The 25299-nt window shown below is 37.8% G+C and overlaps 1 protein-coding gene across 1 annotated transcript in view; it reads right to left on the bottom strand.

Moving 5' to 3' along the window:
- Window positions 1-9964: 9964 nt before the first annotated feature.
- KIF11 (kinesin family member 11) overlaps window positions 9965-25299 on the bottom strand; it is a 48385-nt gene continuing 33050 nt past the window's right edge. Inside the window, exons 17-22 of the mRNA XM_002916103.4 lie at window positions 23976-24082; window positions 18986-19265; window positions 16469-16691; window positions 14398-14546; window positions 13291-13407; window positions 9965-11417 (exon numbers count right to left, since the gene is read on the bottom strand). Coding sequence (XP_002916149.1) covers window positions 11286-11417; window positions 13291-13407; window positions 14398-14546; window positions 16469-16691; window positions 18986-19265; window positions 23976-24082 — 1008 coding nt within the window. The 3' untranslated portion in view covers window positions 9965-11285. The remainder of the gene's footprint in view (window positions 11418-13290; window positions 13408-14397; window positions 14547-16468; window positions 16692-18985; window positions 19266-23975; window positions 24083-25299) is intronic.

The following is a 25299-nucleotide window of genomic DNA, read 5'->3' as shown; positions in this document are numbered from 1 at the left end:
GGAAAGATATTCCATGCTCATGGATTGGAAGAGCAAATATTGTTAAAATGTCTATGCTACCTACAGCAATCCTCCACAGATTTAATGCAGTCCCTACCAAATATCACCAACATTTTTCTCAGAACTAGAACAAACAGTGCTAAAATTTTTATGGAACTACAAAAGATCCCAAATAGCCAAAGCAATCTTGAAGAAGAAGAACAAAACTGGAGCTATCACAATCCCGGATTTCAAGATATACTACCAAGCTATTGTAATCAAAACAGTATGGTACTGGCATGATAAAAGACACATTGATCAATAGAACAGAATAGAAAACCCAGAAATAAATCCACAACTATATGGTCAATTAATCTTCGACAAAGCAGGAAAGAATATCCAATGGTAAAAAAAAACAGTCTCTTTCACAAACAGTGTTGGGAAAACTAGACAGAAACATGCAAAAGAAACTGGATCACTTTTACACCATACACAGTAATAAATTTGAAATGTATTAAAGACTTGAATGTGAAAGCTGAAACCATAAATACCCTAGAGGAGAACACAGACAGTAACCTCTTTGGCATTGGCTGTAGCAACTTTTTTCTAGATACGTCTCCTGAGACAAGGGAAACAAAAGCAAAAATAAACTATTGGGACTACAGAAGCTTCTGCACAGTGAAGGAAACAATCAACAAAACGAAAAGGCAACCTACAGAATGGGAGAAGATATTTGCAAATGACATATCCAATAAAAGTTTAGGTTCCAAAATATATGAAGAACTTACAAAAACCGACACCCAAAAAGCAATCTAATTTAAAAATGGGCAGAAGACAAATAATAGCAAATTTTGTATGTTATACATATTATTTACTGTATTCTTACAATAAAGTAAGCTAGAGGGAAGAAAAAGAATGATCATTTCTTAAGAGATGGTATAAGAAATAAAAAATAGTTTTAAGGAAAAAAATGGGCAGATTCTTCCTCAAAAAATTAAAAATAAAGGGACGCCTAGGTGCCTCAGTAGGTTAAGCGTCTGCCCTCAGCTCAGGTCATGATCCCAGGGTCCTGGGATCAAGTCCTGCATTGGGCTCCTTGCTCAGTGAGGAAACTGCTTCTCTCTCTACCTGCTGCCCCCCCCAATTGTGCTCGCTGTCTGTCTCTGACAAATAAGTAAAATCTTTTTAAAAAATTAAAAATAGAACTACCCTATGATCCAGTAATTGCACTACTGGTTATTTACTCAAAGAATGCAAAAACACAAATTGGAAAGGATATATACAACCCTATGTCTATAGCAGGATTTTTTACAATAGCCAAATTATGGAAGCAACGCAAGTGTCCATCGACAGGTGAATAAAGAAGATGTGGTATAGATATACAATGGAATATTATTCAGCCATAAAAAAGAATGACATCTTGCCATTTGCAACAACATATTTGGAGCTACAGAAATAAGAGAATAAGTGAAATATGTCAGTCGGAGAAAAACAAATACCATATGATTTCACTCATATGTGGAATTTAAGAAATAAAGCAAATGAACAAATGGGTAAAAAAAAAGGGGGGGGAGAGAAACCAAGAAACAGACTCTCAAGTATAGAGAACAAACTGATGGATGCCATGTGGGGGGCATGGGTGAAATAGGTGAAGGAGATTAAAGAGGACACTTACCATGATGAACACTGAGTAATGTAGAGAATCATTGAATCATGGGCGGTGGCTCAGTTGGTTATGTGTCTGCCTTGGCTTAGGACGTGATCTCCAGGTCCTGGGATCAAGCCCCACATCCGACTTCCTGATCAGCAGGTAGTCTGCTTCTCTCTCTCTCTCTCTCTCTCTCCCTCTGCCCCTCCCCACTGCCCATTCTCTCTCTCTCTCAAATAAATAAAAAAAATCTTTAAAAAAAAGGGAGTTACTGAATCACTATATTGTACACCTGAAACTAATATAATATTAGTTGAAACTAATATAATACTGAAACTAATATAATACTATGAAGGGTAGTATAATTATACTAATATAATGAAACTAATATAATACTGAATATAATTCAGTATTATAATATATAATATTATGAAACTAATATAATACTATGTGTTAAGTGTACTGGAATTAAAATTAAAAAGTTAGTAAAATGTAAAAAAAAGGAAATAGAAAACAAGGGGAAAAAAGGAATTTTCAGAAGGAATGAGGACAAGAGCAGCAATTATGGGGGCAATGGCAGTGGCCTTGCTGTGGTGACAGCAGCCGTGGAAGTGACAGGGGTAGGAATGAAAAGCAGCATCTCCAGAATGAAAAGCAGCATCTCCTATACTTGGTGGCTTGGGCACGGAGCTGTACATAGTTTGACACCTTTCTCTTTCATGGTCTTCAGGAGTGATGACTGTGGAAAGGGAGCAGGAGGGTGTCACACATGGAGTCACAGCTTTGGCAATGATAGGAGGCTAGCCACACAATGACTAATCAGCTCATTACTTCCCTCTTGATTAAATCTCCAAGGCTGGAAGCCTACACCACGTTTGCTACATAGTTCAGCAGATTAGCTCCATTTTATAGTTGAGGAAGCTCAGAGAAGTTAAACAAGTCGTACAAAGGCACAGAGCTAATGGACAACAAAACAAAAGTTTTAAAAACAAGGTTTTAACCTCAGATATGACTCTTAAATAAGAACTTTCTGTGATTCAATAAATCCTTGCTATTGGCTAAGCTATGGTAATGTGTGAAAGTACTGTTTTTAAACAAGAACCCCATATCTATCGCTTTATTCCCTGGGTATGCACCCATTCCCTGGTGATTGAGGATCTTAAAGTGAAGAACGGGAAGCCTCCATGAAAGCAAAAAAAGAGAGCAAAATGATTGGATTAAATCTAAACCTATAAGCAAGTATATATTGTCCATTATGATCGGGCACATACATAAGTAGACACAGTATGTGTAAAACTATTAACCAGTTAGCACGTTTAAAATAAATTTGATTTCTACCCCCTTTTATTTGAAAATTATAATTGCACTGTTATTTCAAGCTCCATATATTAAAAAAATTTCAATTATAGTTTAATTATCCAATATTTTATTTTAAATAAGTCATAGATACTTTTCATGTAAAGGATAGGAAATAGGCCTATTATATGCCTTCACCAAAAATTCAGGAAAAGATTGTTAGGCTCATCAATCCTATTCCTATTGATAAAAAGAAAAATCAGTGATTCTGAAAGGGTAGCTTGATTTTGTTTTCACTATCCTAATTTTGAGTTATCCAACCAAGTGATGTACATAATTCAATGAGAAAAGAACAACAGCCATTTGAAATAATATATTTTTTAAAGATTTTATTTACTTATTTATTTGACAGAGAGAGAGAGAGCACAAGCAGGGGGAGGGGCAGGCAGAGTGAGAAGCAGGCTCCCTGAGGAGCAGAAAGCCAGACTTGGGGCTCGATCCCAGGACCCTGAGATCATGACCTGAGCTGAAGGCAGACACTAACCAACTAAGCCACCCAGGCACCCCTAAAATAATATTTTTAATAGAATATCTATGAAGTGGTTTTGCTAGTATCTCTTCTTTCTCTTCCTCTTTGGGGGAAAATGTCTCAAGTGAGACCTGCTGCTGATGTTCCTACTGAACAAAGGCCACTTACTTGCAGCAGATGCTACACCAACCTTGGCAGCAAGGTTTTAAGTTTCCTTCAAAACAAAAGCTTTTGAGGGGCGCCTGGGTGGCACAGCGGTTAAGCATCTGCCTTCAGCTCAGGGCGTGATCCCGGCGTTATGGGATTGAGCCCCACATCAGGCTCTTCCGCTGTGAGCCTGCTTCTTCCTCTCCCACTCTCCCTGTTTGTGTTCCCTCTCTCGCTGGCTGTCTCTATCTCTCTGGCGAATAAATAAAATCTTAAAACACACACACACACACACACACACACACAAAAGCTTTTGAGGAAGGGGGTTCGAGTAAACCTAAGAAGATATCAGATCAAATTCTTACTTTCCTAGGTCTCTTCAAGTACACATTGGGGAAGTATCTTGAAGGCATAGAAGGTAACCAGAAAGACTGGGAGAGACTTTTGACTGGCAAGAGGCAAGAAGAAATATAAGTAAACATAAAACAATTTCATTTAAGGAGAGTAGAATAGGAACAAAATAGGCACATATTTGAAAAGGGAATCTCTCTTGAACTCAGTTCCACTATTTGTCTGACAAATCAGACAATGTTAATGCGAGATTACACTTATTCTGCTCCTGCCTAGGACATAGAATTGCCTTGATTGGATAAAAAGCAACTATAATCTATTTAGAAGAAAGCCATTTTAAATAGAAAAAACATAGATAATGAAAAGGAGAAAGCTCTACCATGCAAACTAACCAAAGGTGGCTGGATGGTGTCTCCGGCGGTTGAGCATCAGACTCTGGATTTCAGCTCAGGTCATGAGCTCAGGGTCATGAGCGTTGGGCTCCACACGGGGCATGGAGCCTGCTTAACATTCTCTCCCTCTCCCTTTGCCCCCTCCTCCCATGTGTACTCTCTCTTAAAAAGAAAAATTAAAATTTAAAAAAGATGGCTGGATTCTCTACATTAACATAAAAGTTGACTTTAGAATAAGCAATATCACCAAAGATGGGGCACCTGGGTGGCTCAGTCATTAAGCGTCTGCCTTCGGCTCAGGGTGTGATCCCACAGTTCTGGGATCGAGCCCCACATCAGGCTCCTCGACTGGGAGCCTGCTTCTTCCCCTCCCACTCCCCCTGCTTGCGTTCCCTCTCTTGCTGGCTGGCTCTCTTTGTCAAATAAATAAATAAATAAAATCTTAAAAAAAAAGCGCGATATCACCAAAGATAAAGAGGGACATCATATACTGATAAAGGGGTCAATTTACCAAGAAGTATAACAATTCTAAATATGTATGTACCTTACAATGGAGGTGCTAGAAACTGAAAGAACAAATTAAACATGTTTACACTTATAGTTAGAGGATAAAGAGGGACACCATATACTGATAAAGGGGTCAATTTACCAAGAAGTATAACAATTCTAAATATGTATGTACCTTACAATGGAGGTGCTAGAAACTGAAAGAACAAATAAACATGTTTACACTTATAGTTAGAGAGTTCAACATTTTAGTTAACAGAACTAGACAAAAAAATCAGTAAGGCTAGAGAAGCCCTGACAACCTTATCAACCAACTTGACTTAACTGACAGTTATAGAAAAACCCATCCCATGATAGGAGAATATATTCTTTTCAAGTTTAATATTTTACTTACACTTAATTACCAAAGTCTAATATTAATCAGAACCTTTACTACCTCCCAGACAACCAAAGAATCTTAGAACCCCTTAACACAGGGTACCTGGGTAGCTCAGTCCATTAAGCTCTGACTTCAGCTCAGGTCATGAGCTCAGGGTCCTGGCATTGAGCCCTGGGTTTGGCTCTGTGCTCAGCGGGGAGTCTGCCCCCCCCACCCCGCTCATGCTGTCTTTCTCATATAAATAAATAAAATCCTAAAAAAGAAAAAAGAACCCCTAATGCCTCTTACCCTTCTTCCATCTCATGTGCTATTCTTGAGAATTCTATGCCCTACAAAACACTGTTATTGTTTCACAGTGATTATTTACCTTTTCCGATCCATTTATATTTTCCATTGCTCTTTATTCTTTCCTGCATCTCTGAGATGCCATTTGGTATCATTTTCTTTCTGCTTAAAGAACACCCTTTAATATTTCCTTTAGTTGCCAGTTTGGTGGTGACAAAATCAATCTTCAATTTTTTTTAGACACAGAAGATGCCTTTAATGCACCATCATTCCTAAAAAATATTTTCATTAGGTATAGAATTCAATGACGACAGGTATTTTCTTTATTGTTTCTTTTTTTTTTTTTAAGATTTTATTTATTTATGTGACTGAGAGACAGCCAGCGAGAGAGGGAACACAGCAGGGGAGGGGGAGAGGAAGAAGCAGGCTCCCAGCGGAGGAGCCCGATTCGGGACTCGATCATCAAACCCGGGGATCACGCCATGAGCCGAAGGCAGTCGCTTAACGACTGCGCTGCCCAGGCGCCCCTTCTTTATTGTTTCTTTTTATTTCACTTATCTCCACTCTAATCTTTATTGTTTCCTTCCTTATGTTTGTTTTGAGTTTAGTTTGCACTTCTTTTGCAACTTTTTTTTTAAAGATTTTATTTATTTGAGAAAAGAGACTGCGGGTGGGGGAGGGGCAGGGAGAGCAGGAGAAGGACAACCAGACTCCCACGGAGTGGGGAGCCTGACTTGGAGTTCGATCCCAGGACCCCAAGATCATGACCTGAGCCGAATTCAGAAGCTCAACCTACTGAGCCACCCCGGCACCCTTCTTTTGCAACTTTCTTAAGGCAGAAGATCACTAACTCAGGCAGGTGCTATGCAAACCATGGCTGTGGCTTATTTTCAACAAATTCCCCAAGCAAAAAGGCCGTTCACACTGAGAAGATCGGAGTCAGGTCAAATAAAGACTGGCCCTCGAATGCAGGATTTCCAGAGAACTGCCAGGTAGGTCAAATAATGACAGTTATCTGAAAATGGTGTCTTCAGGGAGCTCCAAACCTGATCCACCCCAGGCAGGGGCTGCTAGGCTACTGGTTTTCACTGTGATTGTGGGACTGTTGGTTTTCAAGGCTAATGAGGAGCTGGGGAGAGTAATGAGAATAGGTCGAGTTAAATTACCACTAAACTCATCATTTTAACCAAATTACAGCCTTCAAAAAATATAAACAAATAAATGCTCCTTGGATTATTCCAAGCCTTTGGCTAATTGCCAGAATTCTGAAACATTGGGACAAATTCTCTCCAGCTCTCATTGCTTTTATGGAGGCCCTTCCTCCAGCATTCCTGCTGACTTTACTGAAGTTCTGCATTACTTTGAAGCTATCATTCCACTGTCTTGCTTCCTTTCTTTCTATTGCAAAGCCAGCAGTTGGTCTAATTGTTTTTCCTATGAAAATAAGGTCTTTTTTCACTCTAATTACATATAAGATTTTTTCTTTATTGTTGGCTTCTAGCAGTTTAACTACGGTGTACCTCGGTGTGCCTTGATGTTCATCCTGCTTGAGATTTACAGAGCTTTGGTCATTCTTTCTTCTCCCTTTGGAGGCTCTAATTCATGTATGTCAGACCTTTTCACTATACCATTTTTTTTGTTGTTTCTTGACTTGTTTGTCTTGTTATACGCTTCAGTGTAACTATTTTCTTCTAAACTATCATCCACTTTTTTAAAACTCCCTTTAACTCTATTCAGCAAAGTAAGCCCATTCTGTTTATAATTTGTTGTATTTTTCACTTCTAGAATTTCCATCTTTTTGTAATTTCCAGTTATCATCCAAAATAGTTCATGTCTTTAAATTCTTTAAATGTCTGATTTTGAAATATCTTATTTGCAGCTCCGTTTGCTGAAATTTCTGTGATTTGTTTCCATTATCTTTCTTTTTTTTGGTTCAGGTCTGTCTCCTTGTATAAGAAGCTATTTTCAAAGGAGTATTAAACAGCTGTGTTTTATGAGCACACAATGTACACATTTTTATTTTTATTTTTTAGAGAAAGAGAGAGAGCATGCAAGTGGGGGTGGGGGAGAGTTTTTTTGTTTTGTTTTTTTAAGATTTTACTTATTTGAGAGAGTGAGTGTGCCATCTTGTTCTTTTCTGTTTTTACTCTAGCTATCCTTGTGGATATGAACTGGTGCCTCACTGCGGTTTTGATTTGCATTTCCTTGAAGACTACACTCTTACGCTTTCATGATTCTGTCTTGAGCTTTTGACAGTTTCAATATATAATGTGTCTTGTGGATTTAGTTAGCTTCTTGGATGTAAAGATTCAAGTGTTGTAATGAATTTGAGAAGTTTCTAGCTATCGTACCTTCTTCAAGTAGTCTTTCTGCCCATTTCTCTCTTCTTCTGGTACACTCATTTTGAGAATGTTGGTATGATTCACTGTGCTCCACAGGTCTCTTGTTGTTTATTTTCCTCCATTCTTCTTTCTTTCTGCACTTTGGATTAGACAATTTTGATAACCTAGCTTCAAGTTCGCTGGTTCTTTCTACTGTTTGCTCACGTCTGCTGTTGGAACCCTCTAGTGTTTTTTATGTGTGTGTCTATATTTCAGTTTTGATACTTTTCAGCTCAGAATTTGTATGGCTCTTTTTTAGTTTTACTGATATTCTCTATTTGTTGAGACATTGTCCTCCTGAATTCCTTTATCTCTACGAGCATATTTGAGACAGTTCATTTAAAGTTCAATGTTTGTGCTTCATAAGGGATGTGTGTTAATTTCTTCTGTAAATGGGCCATACTTTCTTTGCATACTTCTTAGTTTTTTGTTAAAAATTTTTAGTATTGGGGCACTTGGGAGGCTCAGCGTTCAACTCTTGGTTTCAGCTCCGGTCATGATCTCAGGGTTGTGGGATCAAGCCCAGCATTAGGCTTCCCATTCAACAGGGAATCTGCTTGAGATTCTTTCCCTCTTCTCTCCCTCCCCCTCTACCCCTCCCCTGCTGGTGTACACACGTGCTCTCTCTCTCAAATAAATAAAATCTTAAATTTTTTTTCGTATCACAATGTGCTGTTCTGGAAATCAGCTTCTTCTCAGGGTTTGTTTTCGTTGCTTACTGTGGCTCTAACGGTTTGTTACTTTTCTAAACTATTTCCAAATCTCAATTCTTTTACTTAAGTAGTCTCTGGTCTCTTTTTGCTTGCATTCAGCTAGTATTACTGCTGCAGATTTCCTTGAATGCCAATAACCAAAACATAAAACAAGAAAGAAAGGGAAAAAAATCCTCCCAGTCTTTGTAGACTGTTGGAGCACACTTTCAGTGCTTAGCTAGGCCATTTAAAATCTGCGTTAGCTTTCACTTTCTGCTTGTGCTGAACCTAGAAATAAGTCAGCATTGATGAAAGCTTAGGTATTCTCTAAGTATACAAATTGGGCTGGACATGCGTGGCTTTCTCAACTCCCCAGTACACATTTTCTTTGAAAGGCCTAATTTCCGTACGAAGTTCCCTCCTGTCTTTTCCCTCTCGGGCTTTAAGCACTCCTTCATTTTACCTCCACTGTCATCTTTTGCTGCAGTAGCAGCAGGTTGTTCATTTGCTTTGTCATAGTTTTGAGAAACGCCTGCCACTTTTCCACCCTGGGTTGTGAATTAGATGAAACAAAGGCAAGTGCCTTGCTTCAGGCCTTCAGATTGCCCCAGACAGCACCATTTTTTGAGATTAAGACATCCTCTGTGCCCTCAGGACCAGTGAACAGGGTCTCCCCGCTCTGAGAATGTGGGTTGCTGTCTGTCTTCAAGACCACCATGGAGCTGGGAAGGGGAATGGAGCAAGGGCAAATACAACACCAAAAAGATTTCCTAGTTTTTAGCTTGCCTTCTCTTGATTGAGCACTTGCTGGGTTGCTATAAACCTAGTTCTGACCAAGTTGTTTCTGAACATTTTTGCCTCAGGAAGAATGAGTCCTTGAAGCTACCTACTCTATTTTTGCTGATGGTTATTTTTTGAGTGTTTGATAGTGTATATGAAAAATTGTAGAGCTAACTTAAGGCTTGGGATGTTAAAATTGTCCAGTGATTTGGGGTGCCTGCCTGGCTCAGTCAGTGGAGCTTGTGACTCTTCATCTCGGGGTTGTGAGTTTGAGCCCTATGTTTTTGGTGTGGAGCCTACTTAAAATAAAAAAATTCTCCAGTGATTTATTTTTGCTTGTCACTTGCATTAGCATTCTTAGAGAACTTTAAAACGTCATGAAACAGATACTTAAAGCTGGACATCAGACCCTGTGAGGACCGATCTGTTTCTCATTAATCTTATCCTTGGGGTTAGTTCTTAGAGTCCAACTGAAGGAGCCGGGGATGTTTACTAAGGCCCTTTGTCCTAGGTGGTATCTGTGTGGAAGTGTATTTAGGAATTTTGGAACAATGTAAACAGACCCCATTGCCAAATAAGAAATAATAGGGCAAGCAAGTTAATATACAAAAAATTTATTAATGGAGTTACTGAGGGCAGTTTCTTTTGTTAGATATTAACCATAGCTTGTGTTGACATCTGATTTTGCAGATAATTGTATCATTTTTATTAAGGTAATTAATACTCTGCAAGGTAAATTTAGTTCCTTGAAGTAGCACGTTTTCTAATTCTCCAATTAGGTTTGGCTTTACTTAGCTACCGCAGTCAAATCTCTCTAAATTTATACACTTAACTTGATGTAGGCACAAAATTTTTTCTTTGCCTATATCCCTTCTAAGTGTACTTGCTCTTCATGCTGAAAAGTCTCAGCTTCCAGAAATTTGGCTGCTAGATCAAAATTGTCAGGACCCTTCTAAGGGTTAGGATTTCACTAAAGAAAAATATACATACTCATATTTTATTATATACAAAGAAAAAAGTTTCATCAGGTAAGCAAAAGGATATAAATTATAGTCATAATTAGTTTCAAAAAGCCCTTAAATCACTGGGACCTTCCGCACAACATATAGGCCTCAGAGCCATTAATCAGAGTTCTTGGTGGTTCTCCCATAAGAGTAATCTATAAGCTAGAGAAGCTGGCTTTTTACAAACTCTGTGGGGGCTAATGTGTTATAAAGGAATGCTTTTACATCTAGGGGGAAACAAACTAAAAATACTGAAGGAAGGACTACTTCTAGAGTTGTTTATTGTTGACAGTAACTTTAGAACCACAGAAAGTGTTAAAGACTTCTAGGTAAAATTCACTTTATCTCATAAAAATGGATACCATTTTGTAGCTCTACAAATGGTTTGGTCACAAATGAAAAAGGAGAAAGTGAGCTGAGAATGCAGAATGGAAAAGTCTAGGGAAGGAGGTAAGCAGATACAGACATAATTCAATCATAGCAAGAAAAGTACAGAGATGGTCCTTCCCAAGACTGAGTTGGCAATATTTGCCTATGTAAGTTAAAGCATAGAAGAACAGTGCGACTTCTATATATGTGCTGCCTCGTGATATATAAGAAAAATATTTCTCCTTTTTTTATTATTTTTCTTTTTTTTTGAGAAAAATATTTTTCATTTTGTAGGAAAGGGCTATTTTATATCAAAAGCTAAAAATACATATTTACTCAATGCAAGTCCCAAATAAAACCCAACTTAATACACAGTGAACTACAGGGATGACAGAAAAATGAGTAGACATATTAAATCCAACTAAATTTACAGTATTGCCTTGATATTCTCTGTTAGTTTTTCACTATACATAAGGCTCAAGTCCTGAAGTTATAGGTTTAATTTTTCGTTTTTCTTAAAAATGGAATCACCAATCCTCAAGTTAACTAAAGATTTATCTGGGCTCGTAGAGGTAGTCTGCTCCTTGTAACAGAATGCTCTGTAGTTTCTTCCACTTTAGACCTCTCCACTGAATTAATGCCTCTGTTTTCTTTGTCTTTTCCATGTGATTTTTTATGCTGTGGACATAAGGGGAGAAATTAAGTCAATATTAAGTAACATTTGATACATAGTAGCTACATTCTATTTTCAGAGTTCTCTGGGTTACAGGCAAGAAATTAAGGGTGGAAAAGGCTCAGCAAAAATTGGAGCCAACAATTTGTTGGGCAAGTAGGAATGAATGCCTTCTTCATCTTACCATCAATGGAAGGAGTGAGGTGAAAGAATTATTAATTTTCTGCATGATTTTCCAAGGCATAATTATAGATTTTACTGTAGGGCAGGGTTTCTCAACAGGGAGCAATTTTACCCCCCAGAAGACATTTGGTAATATCTGGAGACATTTTTGGTTGTTGAAACTAGGAGGTGCTATTGGCTTCTAGTGGGTGGAAGCCAGGGATGCTGCTAAACATCATATAATAACAAGACCGTCCACCGGCAGCGAAGGATCATCCAGCTCCAAATGGCAACAGAGCTGCTACTGAGAAATCCTGCTCTAGGAAAACGAAGACCTGATATCATGCAAAAAAGGCAGTTCTATTTTAGGGAGAGAATCTGAGCTATGGCTACATCAAGACATTTTTTTAAGCTGTATTTTACCTTTTCTCTTAAACTTATTTCATATTTTTCACTTAGGAATTATATTTCATTGGAATTCTCATATTAGCCCACAGAGAGCTTTAGGAGACTAATGACATTCATTGCAGAACCAATCATCCATGCTGAGACAAATCATAAATCAGCTTCAGAATTTCAAACCCAGAAAATTTCCCCACATGAGGCTGCTAGCAGGGAAAAAATAATTTTCAGACGTTAGCTGAAGGTCTAAAATCTAATCCCAAATCATTTCTGGTACTGTAGGGCCTTCCCTGCCATAGCTGAACCACGAAGTCTAGCCTTCAAAGTGCCATAAACAGTAGTAAAAGGATTTCCAGCTAGGGGATTAAGTAGTCACTAGAGTTCTCTTTTCTTAACTTTCCTTCTTTCCTTAACTTTAAAGATAGAAGAGAGGGTTGAAAATGAAAAGAAATATATTTAGAGTTCTCTTGTAGTAAAGAATAAAGCAAAAGGTAGGAAGGATTTGGGGATAAAAGTACCTTGAGACAAAGAGAGAGGAATTCAACAGAAATTAAGCTAGAAGTTTTAACAGCTTAAATCACAGATGGAGGGTCGTTAGGCCTTGGTGGGAAGATTTTAAGTCTATGAGGTACAAGAACATACACTTATCAGAAACAGCACTTTGACTGTAAAATGTAGACATCAGTGTCCTTTGTGAAAAAATCCTTCCTTCACAGTGTGTCTAGGCTCAGGTCTTTAAAATAAAGGGAAAGATGCTGGGCAGTTTATGGTGCCATGCCCCCAACAGTGTCGAAAGGAGTTAGGAAAGGTCACAGGGTTTAACTGCACAACATCAAGGCAGGTGAGGAGCTCAGGAAACATGGGGGAATCCTTAACAAGAGAAAAGCCTCAGGTAGGAGAAACTATTATAACGTGAGAGGCCTTCAATCTCTGTCTTTTAAACCTCTTGGCTTTCAAATCTGAGTATGAGCAGACATAGACTCCAGGACTTTGTGTCAAAGGCGGAGGGAAGAGAGAAATGACTGCTCTCAGTATCCGTTCTGCATATGCAGGAAGCAGACAGGGGATAACTATAATGGCTAAAGAGCACTATCTGAGGACGGAGAGTAAGTTAAACTTTGCCTTTAATTTTCCTACAGAAAACCCCTGATCAATTATCATATTTGTGTAAATAATTTAAATCAGAAAACTTAACAAGCTATCCCAAAGGAATGACAACCCACTCTGCTGTTCCACCCGTCGAGTGACGGCTTCACATCCAGTAGCCAGTGACTGACTTCCATCAGATGTCGAAGGGTTACGTGGATCACGTACCTGGAAAAACGGAACCCCACCACCTGATGAACAATCCACACTAGCATCCACAGCTGGCTCCTGGCTTGGAGGTTCTTCAAGAGAGCGCCCAAGAACTGACTTTTCTTCATCCAGGTCCTAAAATAAGAAGGTGATGAGCGAGTGATTAAGTCCAAGGACTTAAAAATCTTCACAAAAGTAAGCGCAGCTTTCTTCTTTGAAAACAACACCATGTCCACTGTATAAAAGTTAAACCCCGGGGCGCCTGGGTGGCACAGCGGTTGAACGTCTGCCTTCGGCTCAGGGAGTGATCCCGGCGTTACGGGATCGAGCCCCACATCAGGCTCCTCCGCTATGAGCCTGCTTCTTCCTCTCCCACTCCCCCTGTTTGTGTTCCCTCTCTCGCTGGCTGTCTCTATCTCTGTCGAATAAATAAATAAAATCTTAAAAAAAAAAGTTAAACCTCAACCAAATTAGTAGGAAGTGTAAAAAATAATAAGGGGTTCCTAGCTGGCTCAGTTGGAAAAGTATGGGACTCTTGATCTCAGGGTCACAAATTTGAGCCCCACGTCGGATGTAGAGATTACTTAAATTAAAAAAAAACTTTGAAAAGAAAAAAAAATAATGAAAATAATCCCAAATATGTTTTCTCATAGAGAAGTACCTGTAATAAAATGTTAAAAGTTGTAATCTCAGAATAGGGGGATTACAGTTTATTTTTTATTTTCTACTCCCAACTTGTCTATAATTACCACAGCTAAGAGCACAGATTGTGGAGGTCTTCTAGGTATCAATTCCAACTCCATCCGTGACTTGGGACAAGGTAATTCTTAATTTCCTCACCTCTAAAATGGGGATAGTACTAGCACCCACTTCATAGGGCTACTGAGAATATTAACTGAATAAATATATACGTAAAGCACTTAGAACAGACTGGCACATAATAAGCACATAATAAATATTTAAGGGCAAAGAATAAAATTAGCACTTAGAACAGACTGGCACATAATAAGCACAACTTCATATGAAGTTGATGACCTAAGGAGTTTATGCAAGAGTTTATGCAAGAAGTTGATGACCTAAGGAGTTTATGCAAGAGTTCTAAAATTATGATGCTTAAAATTTTACCTGACTGATGTCTTCCTTGTTTTCCGAACAGTTTAGCATCATTAACAGTTCAGGCTGCTTCCTTTTCAACTGATCAAGGAGCTGTTCACGTGGTTCGGTTCTCACCAATGTTGACGGGTAGAAGTAATTCTTCCTCTGTGGTGTCGTACCTTTAGTGGACATTATATAAATGGGAAAAAATTGAAGTGCGGGCTATGAGTAAGATTTTTTTTTTTATATTAGAATGTATACTTCCCAATGAGTCTCTGTCTTCCAAAGATCTAACCATTGCCGCACATGGGAATCAGTCTTGTTACTTGTCAGGCATAGATTGCTTACAACTACTATTTTCTAACTTGACAAATGATCTTAAATAGACTCAACTATTTTCAGGATTCAGCCTACCCCCAAACATGAAATTATCCATCTCTGAGGATGTACAAAAGACGTGTTGTAGGCTCTAAAAGGAATCGAAGTGTTCTGAGAAATGGCAGCATTCCTGGAATAAGAGTACAGTTTTCCCCAAAAAGATCTTGAGTAGGATAATCATTTCACTGTAAATTTGGTGGCAGCTAAATATTAACCAATTACATTTCTTTTTTTTTTTTTTGATGATTTTATTTATTTATTTGAAAGAGAGGGAGAGAGAACAAGTAGGGAGAGGGGCAGAGTGACAAGCAGAGTGCCCACTGAGCACAGAGTCCAACACAGAGCTCGATCCCAGGACCCTGAGATCATAATGAAATGAAATTAGATACTCGACCTACTGAGCTACCCAGGCACCCTCCAATTACATTTCTTTATAATGAACTCATGCTCTCATATTTTACACAAGCACTTGCCTTTTTCCTTAACATTTATATTCCTAATTTCATTGAAAAGTGGAAATAAATATTATGGGACTCTTGTAGAAAAAATAAACGAACATTCTTTAGCATCATCTCCTTTTAGAATTGCTATATATATATATATATTTTTTTTAAAGCTTTGAAGCATAATTTACATACCATAAAATCTATTCAGTGATTTTTAGTAAATTTACAGGGTCTGCAACCCTAAATGCAATCCAAATAGTTCGATTACTCACCCTGTTAAATAGCTTGCATACCTTCTTTCATGAAGGCTACCCTAAACCATTATAGCCTAAAATGATCTTGCCATCTGACAAAATGAGAGGTATACATAAGAAAATGCACAATATGATGAGCTTTTTCCATTAAACTAGATTTATGTAATTACTTTCCTCTACTATCTTTGGTATTAAGATGCCTTTTTACAAACTGTGCTAGATAGATGGTTGCTGGTTTTCTTTTTATTTGCTTTTAAAATATCTTCTCTTTGGGGCACCTGGGTGGCTCAGTTGGTTAAGCGTCTGCCTTCAGCTCAGGTCATGATCCCAGGGTCCTGGGATAGAGCCCCATGTCAGGCTCCCTGCTCAGTGGGCAGTCTGCTTCTCCCTCTCTTTCTCTCCCCTTCCCCCCGGCTCCTGTACACTCTCTCAAATAAATAAAATCTTTAAAAAAATAAAATAAAATACCTTTTCTTAAAAAAAAAAAATTCTCTCCCTCTGCCCCTCCCCACCCATCCCTACTCCTCCACTTCTGTGTGCTCTCTCTCTCTTAACAAAATAAAAACAAAGGGGCGCCTGCCTGGGTGGCCCAGTTGGTTAAGCTTCTGACTCTTGATTTCAACTCAGGTCGTGATCTCAAGCCCTCCTTGGGCTCTGCTCAGCCTGGAGTCTGCTTGTCCCTCCCCCTCTGTTCCCACCCCGCTTGCACACATACTCTAAAATAAATAAATATCTTAAAAATAAAAATAAATAAATAAATAAAAATCTTTTCTTAACAAAGCCAGTTCCCTAAATATTTGTAAAATTTTATTGATTGTAATGCCCAAACTTCATGACAAGTACATGTTACCTAATCTTGATCGAAGATATTTTAGGGTTCCACCTTTTCCATCTGAGGTGACTACAGTGAGATGTAAATTCCTATCAGGCAATGGCAGGACCTGGTTTTTCTGAACATCTAGCACAGTACAAGGTTGACTTCAACTTCAAAAATATTAACAATTCTCTTTCCCTTTAAAGTACCTGTTGGGATATCCAGTTTCAGATCCTGTTGTAGAAAGCAATTAAGCTTAGTCAAACCAATTTTTATGGTTTCATTAAGTTGTAGACTTTGTGCCATTAACTTTCCTTCATCAGTAGTTATCTGACCAAAAAAAATGTTACGCTGGTTCTCATTAGTTGCTTTATGTCCATTTAATTTTTCAGTAATCTCTGAACTTGCAGCCTCACAACCTTGGTTTACAACCTGTAAATGATGCAAATGAGCTTTCCTTATTAAAATCAAAGTTGTGTTTTAGTCAACATATTATTTCCTATTGAAATTTTCCATAGTAAAAAGTTTTAAAAACACGTGCAAAAGTAGAGAGAATAGCATAATTAACCCCCCTGCATTGACTACACAGTCTCAACATTTATCAACACATGGGGTATAGATCAAACAAGATTAACCAATACTGCTCCTCCTCCCATAGAATTATTTTAAAGCAAATCCTGTATCATTTCTTCCATTTATTTCAGCATACATCTCTAAGAGTTAAGAGCTTTTTAAGACCACTCTCACTCTAAAAAACTTAACACTGATTTCTTTATGTCAAAGGTCTAGTCAGCATGCAAACTTCACCAATTATCTCAAATATTTTTCACAATTTGTTTGAATTTATCATTAGATTTGGTTGCTCTACCTTAAGTAGATAACCATATAATTTATCACCCAAACTGGGATACTTTTCGGAGTGCAAAGGGCCATTCTTAATAACAATTACCTCCAAACAAGATATGTAAATGAGGACTATCCCAGGCAAACTGGGTCCTAAGACCCTCTAGTCTTTACTCTTTTAATATAGGATATCTTTCCTCATACTTTTTTAATTGTTTGGCAAGAATATTTTGTAGGTGGTGCTAAAAGCACATATGCCTGATTCTGTCTCTCATGTTAAAATTAATCAGTTGGGGGGTGCCTGGGTGGCTCAGTCGCTAAGCATCTGCCTTCGGCTCAGGTCATGATCTCAGGGTCCTGGGATCGAGCCCCGCATCGGCCTCCCTGCTCAGCGGGAAGCCTGCTTCTCCCTCTCCCTCTGCTAGTGTTCCCTCTCTCACTGTCTCTCTCTGTCAAATAAATAAAATAAAATCTTAAAAAAAAAAAAAAGGATTAATCAGTTGGGGGACCTAGCTGGCTAAGCTGGTAGAGCATGTGGCTCTTGATCTCAAGTTTTTGAGTTCAAGCCCCATGTTGGAAGTAGAGTTTACTTTAAAAAATAAATAAAATTTAAAAAAAAAAGGAAAGGAAGGAAAAAAAGATTAATCAGTGAGTTTGCATGTAATCACAATACTAATTATAAAGTTCTCTATCAAGGGGTGCCTGGCTGGCTCAGTCAGAAGAACATGAGACCCTTGATCTCAGGGTCATGAGCTTGAGCCCCATGTTGGGTGTAGAGATTACTAAAAAACAAAACAAAACAAAAAACCCCACGAAACTTTTTAAAAAATAAATTAAAAAACCCCCACAGTTCTCCAACAGTTTTTATCAAATGGTATACACAGTAATTAATGTCCACAGGGATTATCTCACTAGGATTGCAAAATGATGGTTTTCAAATTCTGTCATTTCTTCTGCATTAGCTGGGATCCTTCTGTGAAACACTTTTCTTCATCCACTATCCTGCTAAACCATGACAGAATTCTTTTGGCAAAGACATGTGGACGCTCAACTGTTTCCCGTTACTTACCAGTTTTCAGAATAATGCACTGCTTCCCTAACATGATCCAAAGGAGACTTACGAGATTTTTATGAATTCATAGCTTTAATATATTTAATGTATTTTAATCTATTGTAGCAATTATTCCTTTTGATACTCAAATTATACCATCTTTAAACAAAGGAGTGTCATCAGGTAGGCTCCTATGTTTTCTTTGATACAGTCCACTAATCTTCAATAGCTCCCTTACTTTCTGGTATGACAGGATGTCTAGGTTTATCTGCTATAGTTTCTGTTTAAACCTCAGCTATTTCTCCATTAGTCCTGGTTCCTTTTGGTAAAAATAGCTTATATATAGCTTAAAATACTTACTTACTTTTTTTTAAACTTATATTTTTTTACCTAGTTCCTGAGAATTTTAGCAAAGTCCTTTTATAACACAGAAAGAAAACCAAGCCACAAAGGGCTCATCAAGTGTTAAGATAAAGCAAACACACAAACCAAACCTATCAAGTATCCTTTGAGCAATCAGAACAATATCCTATATTTAAAGTAATAAGAGGTTTGAATTATATTTTTAAAAAAGGGTGCCCTTAACTGAAAGAACTAACAAGTCAAAAACCAAGGATAGACAGGGCAGATCGGACACAGGAGTTAAATAATTTCAAGCTCTAAGAGATATGTACATGAAACTAGATCATGCAAAAGCATACCAACTATTATGCTTAAAATCTTAATTCATTATTTAAAAATATTATGTTTTGAAACCAATTCTTCGCCAAGAATATTTAATTTTCCGATTATCACTACTCTCTCCAAAGTAGGTTCCAATTAAAGTTATTACCTCCAATAAGTTCTGAAGTTCTTCTTCCCTTTTATTTAAGCAAGATATCCACTGTTCAGAAAAAGAAAGCGTGCTTGCGTTCAGGGCCTCACATCTCTGTTCGGTCTCTCGAGATACTACTTCAAAGTTGCTGCTGAGTTTATCACAATGTTTCACAGACCCTTCAACCAATTTTGTACCTTCTTGGTTAAAGTGTCTGAGTTCCTGTGATAAGCCATCACAATCAGCACAAAATTGTGTACTGAAAGAGGTTGTTTTGCTGATAATATCCTTAGATTTCCTATAGAAAAAGAGAACATTGTTAAAATGGAAAACTAAGACTCAAAAGACCTGTAACTTGCCCAAGATCACACAGTGCAAAAATGGCATATTTGGGGGCGCCTGGGTAGTGCAGTCGTTAGGTGGCTGCCTTCGGCCCAGGGCGTGATCCTGGCGTTCCGGGATCGAGTCCCACATCGGGCTTCTCCACTGGGAGCCTGCTTCTTCCTCTCCACTCCCCCTGCTTTTGTTCCCTCTCTCGCTGGCTGGCTCTCTGTCACATAAATAAATAAAATCTTAAAAAAAAAAAAAAAAGGCATATTTGAACCCAGGCAGTCTGGCTCCAGAGCCCATGTTCTTAATCAATCTTCTACATTGAGAATGGATGTTTTGGCCAGTGTCTTTTCACTGCAGACTGACATCATATCTGCCATTAAATGACCTTTGGAAATGACCTCTTTTCCATAAAACCTCTCCCAGCTCTCCTCCAGATATGATGCTTTAATTTGTACCTCTTAGAATAATGACTATAGTTACTAAAATAAAATCTGCCCCTGTGTTTTATTCCTCCTACTAGATTATGTTACTTAAGGGCATCACCTGCAGCCTCTAGTCTAGTCCCTAAATTGTCCACAATCAATCTATCATTCTGTTCTTAAGCAGTTTTGCCTTGCTGGTGACCTTAAATAAACGGTAAAAATTATAAATGTTATAAAACCAAGTTAACTAGGGCTCCTGGGTGGCTCAGTCGTTAAGCGTCTGCCTCGGTTCAGGTCATGATCCCAGCATTCTGGGATCAAGCCCCACATCGGGCTCCCTGCTCCGCAGGAAGCCTGCTTCTCCCTCTCCCACTCCCCCTGCTTGTGTTCCCTCTCTGGCTGCCTCTCTCTCTGTCAAATAAATTAATAAAATCTTTTAAACAAAATTTTAAAAATAAAAATAAATAAATAAAACAAAGTCAATTATAAAGCTTTCTAATAATTAAGATTATATTGGGGTGTGACAAACTATACACCTAGCATACACTGTACACTGCAATATAACCCTGATAGAAAACTAAAGTCCTCTCAAGACTTCAGAGTTCTTCAGTGAATGAAAGTTACCCTACATTACCACTAGATGGTACACCATGCGAGGAAACCAAATGAGTAAGCAAAAAGTTTGAAAACCAAAGTTCGACTACAGGTTAAATGGAAATGATTGAAAAAGGACAAGAAATTCAAGTGATAAGCTTGGAAACTATCAACACAAACCTAGTCTTCTCAAGGAATCACAACCTAGTCGGAAGATCAAATTTATTCATGAGTGACTACAATCCATGACAATAAGTGCCAAAGGCAGTGAGTGGGTCCCAAACTTCAGTATACATAAACCTCTCCTAGATTCCTGAGCCCTACTCCTGGCTGATTCTTTTACACGGTCCCTGGACGACACTTTGAAAACCACTGGTAAAGGCAGTAAACGTCAGGAAGATAGGAAAAATGGCTTGCAGACAGCTTATAATTATATCATAGTTCCTTAGCCATTTCAATCCTATTCTAGTATTCCCTTCAGAGCTATTGAAAAAGCCAGAAATCCTTAAGTCTAGACACTGGGAAAAAACATGGGGAGACACTTTCTAGACTCAGAGTCCAGAAAGAAGAGCTCAGAATGGGGCATGATAAAATGAATAGGATCAACAATAGAATCGAAAAACCTAGTAAAATAGGTGACAGCCAGAATTCTACAACAGCACTGTTCAGTAGAATATGAGCCACATAATTAAAAAATTTCNAAAAAATTTTTAGTAGAAAAAAAAAAAAAAAAAAAAAAATCTAGTAGCCACATTAAAAAAGAAAAGAAAGCAATCATAGTAACAATGTCCTGGGTGTATATAGCATACGCAAAAGCAAAATATATGAAAACAATGTGTAAGAGATGGGAAAGAAAAATTAGGAATATACTGTTATAAGGTCCTTTTATCACACATGGAACAGCAAATACTTGAAAGTGTATTAACATTATTTAAAAATGTGTATCATTAATCCTAGAAAAACTACTTTAAAAAAAGGTAATTTAAAAGTATAAACAATAAGAGGTGCCTGGGTAGCTCAGTTGGTTAAGTGTCTAACTCTTGACTTCAGCTCAGGTCATGATCTCAGAGCCTGCTTAGGATTCTCTCCCTCTGACCATCCATCCTCCTACCAACCCCCCACTGCCGTGCTCATGTGCACTCTTTAAAAAAAAAAAAAAAGAAAAAAAGTAAAAATGATAAATCAATAGAAGAGATAAAATGAAAACATAAAAACACTCCACTTAGGAAAGGAATAAAAGGAAACAAAGCACAGAATATGCGACAAAGAGAAAACAGCAAAATGGTAGATTTTAATCCAACTATACCGATACTTTATTTTTTTTTTAAGATTTTATTTATTTATTTGACAGAGAGAGAGAAAGCCAGTGAGAGAGGGAACACAAGCAGGGGGAGTGCGAGAGAAAGAAGCAGGCTCCCAGTGGAGCATGGAGCCCGATGCAGGGCTTCTGGGATCACGCCCTGAGCTGAAGGCAGATGTTTAACAACTGAGCCACCCAGGTGCCCCCCAACTATACCAATACTTTAAATGAGAACGGTCTAAACACATCAGTTAAAAGTCATACATTGTTCAATGTGATGAAAAAGCAAGACCCAATTACATGTTATCTGCAAGAAATCCACTTTAAATATAAAGACATAGGCCAAAAGTAAAGGGATAGAAATACATTATATGCAAATAGCAAAGGAAAGCTAAGTACTTAATATTAGTTTCAGACAAAGTAGACTTCAGAACAAGGAAGATTATCAGGGATAAAATGGGATATCACATGAGGATAAAGCAGTCAGTCCTCCAAGACATATCAACCCTAATTGCATATGCATCTAACAACAGATCATTGCATATATGTAGCAAAAACATAAAACTGATGAGAAACAGACAAATCTAAAATTGTAATTGGAGATTTCAACACCCTTCTCTTAGTATTTGAAAGAACAAACAGGCAGAAACTCAGTAAGAATACAGAGGACCCAATTAAGACTATCAATCAACTAGACCTAATTGACTTGTATAGAACATTTCATCCATCAAAAGCAGAATACAAATTTTTTTCATATAGGTAGCACCAAACGAAGCATATCAGAATGCAGAAGCTCTGAAAATAAAATTGTGTTTGGAACCAAAGCTCACAGAACTGGGCCAGGACCTTCACATTAAACCGAAACAAAAGTGAATGCCTGCCAAAAAAGAAGACTTAAATACGATTCTGAGTCTCCTAACATAATAACCAAAATGTTCAAGATACAATCAAAACCATTCCAGAAAATCACAACTTGAATGAGAAAAGACAACAGGTGCCAACACTGAGATAATTCAGATGTTGGAATAATCTGTCAAGGATTTTAAAGCAGCCATATAAAAATGTTTCAATGAGCAATTAAAACACTTTTTGAAAAAATTAAAAAATCTTAGCAAAGAAATAGAGATTAAAAAAAGAAGGAAATGAAAATTATAAAACTGAAAAACCCAATAACTGAAATAAAATACCTCATTGAATGGGTTCTACAGGTTAGAGATGACAAAGGACCATGAAGACAGTTCATAAAATTTACTCAATCTGAACAACAAAGAGAAAATAAACTATATATAGCTTCAGAGACCTATGGGACCACAGTAAAATATCTAACATTTGTGTCATCAAAGTCCTAGAAGCAGAGGAGAAAGAATATAGCGCTGAAAAACGTTCATATAATGGGTGAAAATTTCCACAACTGCTGACAGGCATTAAGTGTACAGATTCAAGAATCTGACTAAATCCAAAAAGGATAACCTCAAAGAAATATATAAGACAACATAATATAATCAAACCTCCAAAAACTAAAGGCAAAGAAAAGTACCTTGAAAGGAGCTCCAGAGAAATTCCAATTAATCATGAAGACCAATCCCAACTGAGGGACACTGTACTAAATAAATATTCTATGCTGTTGAAAAAGGAAAGGTCATAAAAGACAAACACTATGAAACTACTCCAGATTAAAGGTGATTCAAGAGACATGATAATCAAATGCAATGTGTGATCCTAGATTAAATCCCAGAGCAGGAGGAAAATCTTTTTCTTTTCCTATAAAGAACATCAGTGAGACAATTGGCAAAATTTGAATTAAGTCTGTAACACTAGATAATAGGAGTTATCAATATTAATTTTCTGATTTAAAATAATTATATTATGGTAATATAAGAAAGTATTTTTAGGAAATACAGACAGAAGTATGTATGTATTCATTTATTAAATATTTTATTTATTTATTGGACAGAGAGAGACAGAGCGAGAGAGGGAACGCTGGCAGGGGGAGTGGGGGTGGGAGAGGGAGAATCAGGCTTCCCGTTGAGCAGGGAGCCTGATGTGGGGCTCGATCCCAGGACCCTGGGATCATAACCTGAGCCGAAGGCAGATGCTTAAAGACTGAGCCACCCAGGCGACCCTCAGACTGAAGTATTTAGGGGAAAGTGAGCATTATGGCTGCAACCTATTCCAGCTAGTTCAGTAAAGATATCTATATATAAAATATTAGAGGGGGCTGGGAGAATGAGAATGAGAAAGCAAACATAATAAAATGTTAAACAAGTAATCGGGTTGATAGTATTTGTACTGTTTGAAGCCTTCTATTCTGAAATAGTTTCAGGCAGAGAAAAGTTGAAGAGAATTAAAAAGTGCTTACTGTTCTGTATTTCCTTGGACGTTACTAAGTGGTTTCTGGATGTTTTCACACTTTTCTTCCAAGGCACAGAATCTCTCTGCCCAAAGATTGATTAACTGGCAAAGTTCCTATAAGAAAGGTGCAGAAGAGGAAGAGGTTGAAATTATGACACCTGAACTTTTCTTCTATATTGACATGAAGTATTTTCCTACAGCTGAGTATTATACAAATTCTTAACAAGAGAACTTTAATTCCACTTCTCACCCATAGAGGAAAGCAGTGTAAATGATATTAAAAGGATAATATTAAAGGAATTTTTCAAAAAGTAAACAATTGGCAAACTTTGCTATCTTAACTGTTAGAAACAAATTACTTTCAGTGTACCTCAAAACTAAGCAAATACACCAAGATGTCACATTATGCTCTGAGAACCACTTTGACAGGTATACAGCACCAGTTGCTTAACTGATAACACTACTAGAAGAGAAAAGTAATGGTGATAATCTGATGGGTCAAGCAGTCCAAAAATGGTATTAATTACTTAAGCTGAAACATTTTACAGTATCTAGCTGGATCATATTAATAAAATATAATTTTACCATACTTTGCTTATGAGCAAATTTTACCTTTGCTCATACTTGGCATCTTCAAAAACAAGTCACAGAACACGACAGGGATTTAAACTTACAAAATGAAGAAGGTACACTAAAGGCCAAGAAAGAGCTGAACACGCACACAGCATTCTTACTGTTCAGTCTATTATTTGACCAACATCTCTAAAATACACATCAGCTGACAATACATTCCCAAGACTGATTATGAACAAAGTCTGTCAGTATTTTTACCAGTCTCAAAGTAGAGGAAAATGCAGATATTATTAGATTTATCTACATGTAGACAGATGTTCAGAGTTTCACGTAATTGTTTTGTTAGTGCTAACTTCAAGTTCTAGAATATCTGAGAAACGGCTCACTTAATAAATTTAACTTCTGTAAAGCCAGGGAAGTCAAATCATTCATGTTAAAATACTTTTTGGGGGCGCCTGGGTAGCGCAGTCGTTAAGCGTCTGCCTTCGGCTCGGGGAGTGATCCCGGCGTTCCGGGATCGAGTCCCACATCAGGCTCCTCCGCTATGAGCCTGCTTCTTCCTCTCCCACTCCCCTGCTGTGTTCCCTCTCTCGCTGGCTGTCTATCTCTGTCACGTAAATAAATAAAATCTTAAAAAAAAAAAAATACTTTTTGGATAATAGGTATTTTGCTTGTTTTTAAACAGCTGCTTATCAGGGGCACCTGGGTGGCACAGCGGTTAAGCGTCTGCCTTCGGCTCAGGGCGTGATCCCAGCGTT

The sequence above is a fragment of the Ailuropoda melanoleuca genome, chromosome 6, assembly GCF_002007445.2.
Source record: "Ailuropoda melanoleuca isolate Jingjing chromosome 6, ASM200744v2, whole genome shotgun sequence".
In the NCBI taxonomy this organism is placed as follows: domain Eukaryota; kingdom Metazoa; phylum Chordata; class Mammalia; order Carnivora; family Ursidae; genus Ailuropoda; species Ailuropoda melanoleuca.
This window is presented reverse-complemented; position numbering and strand designations above follow the sequence as displayed.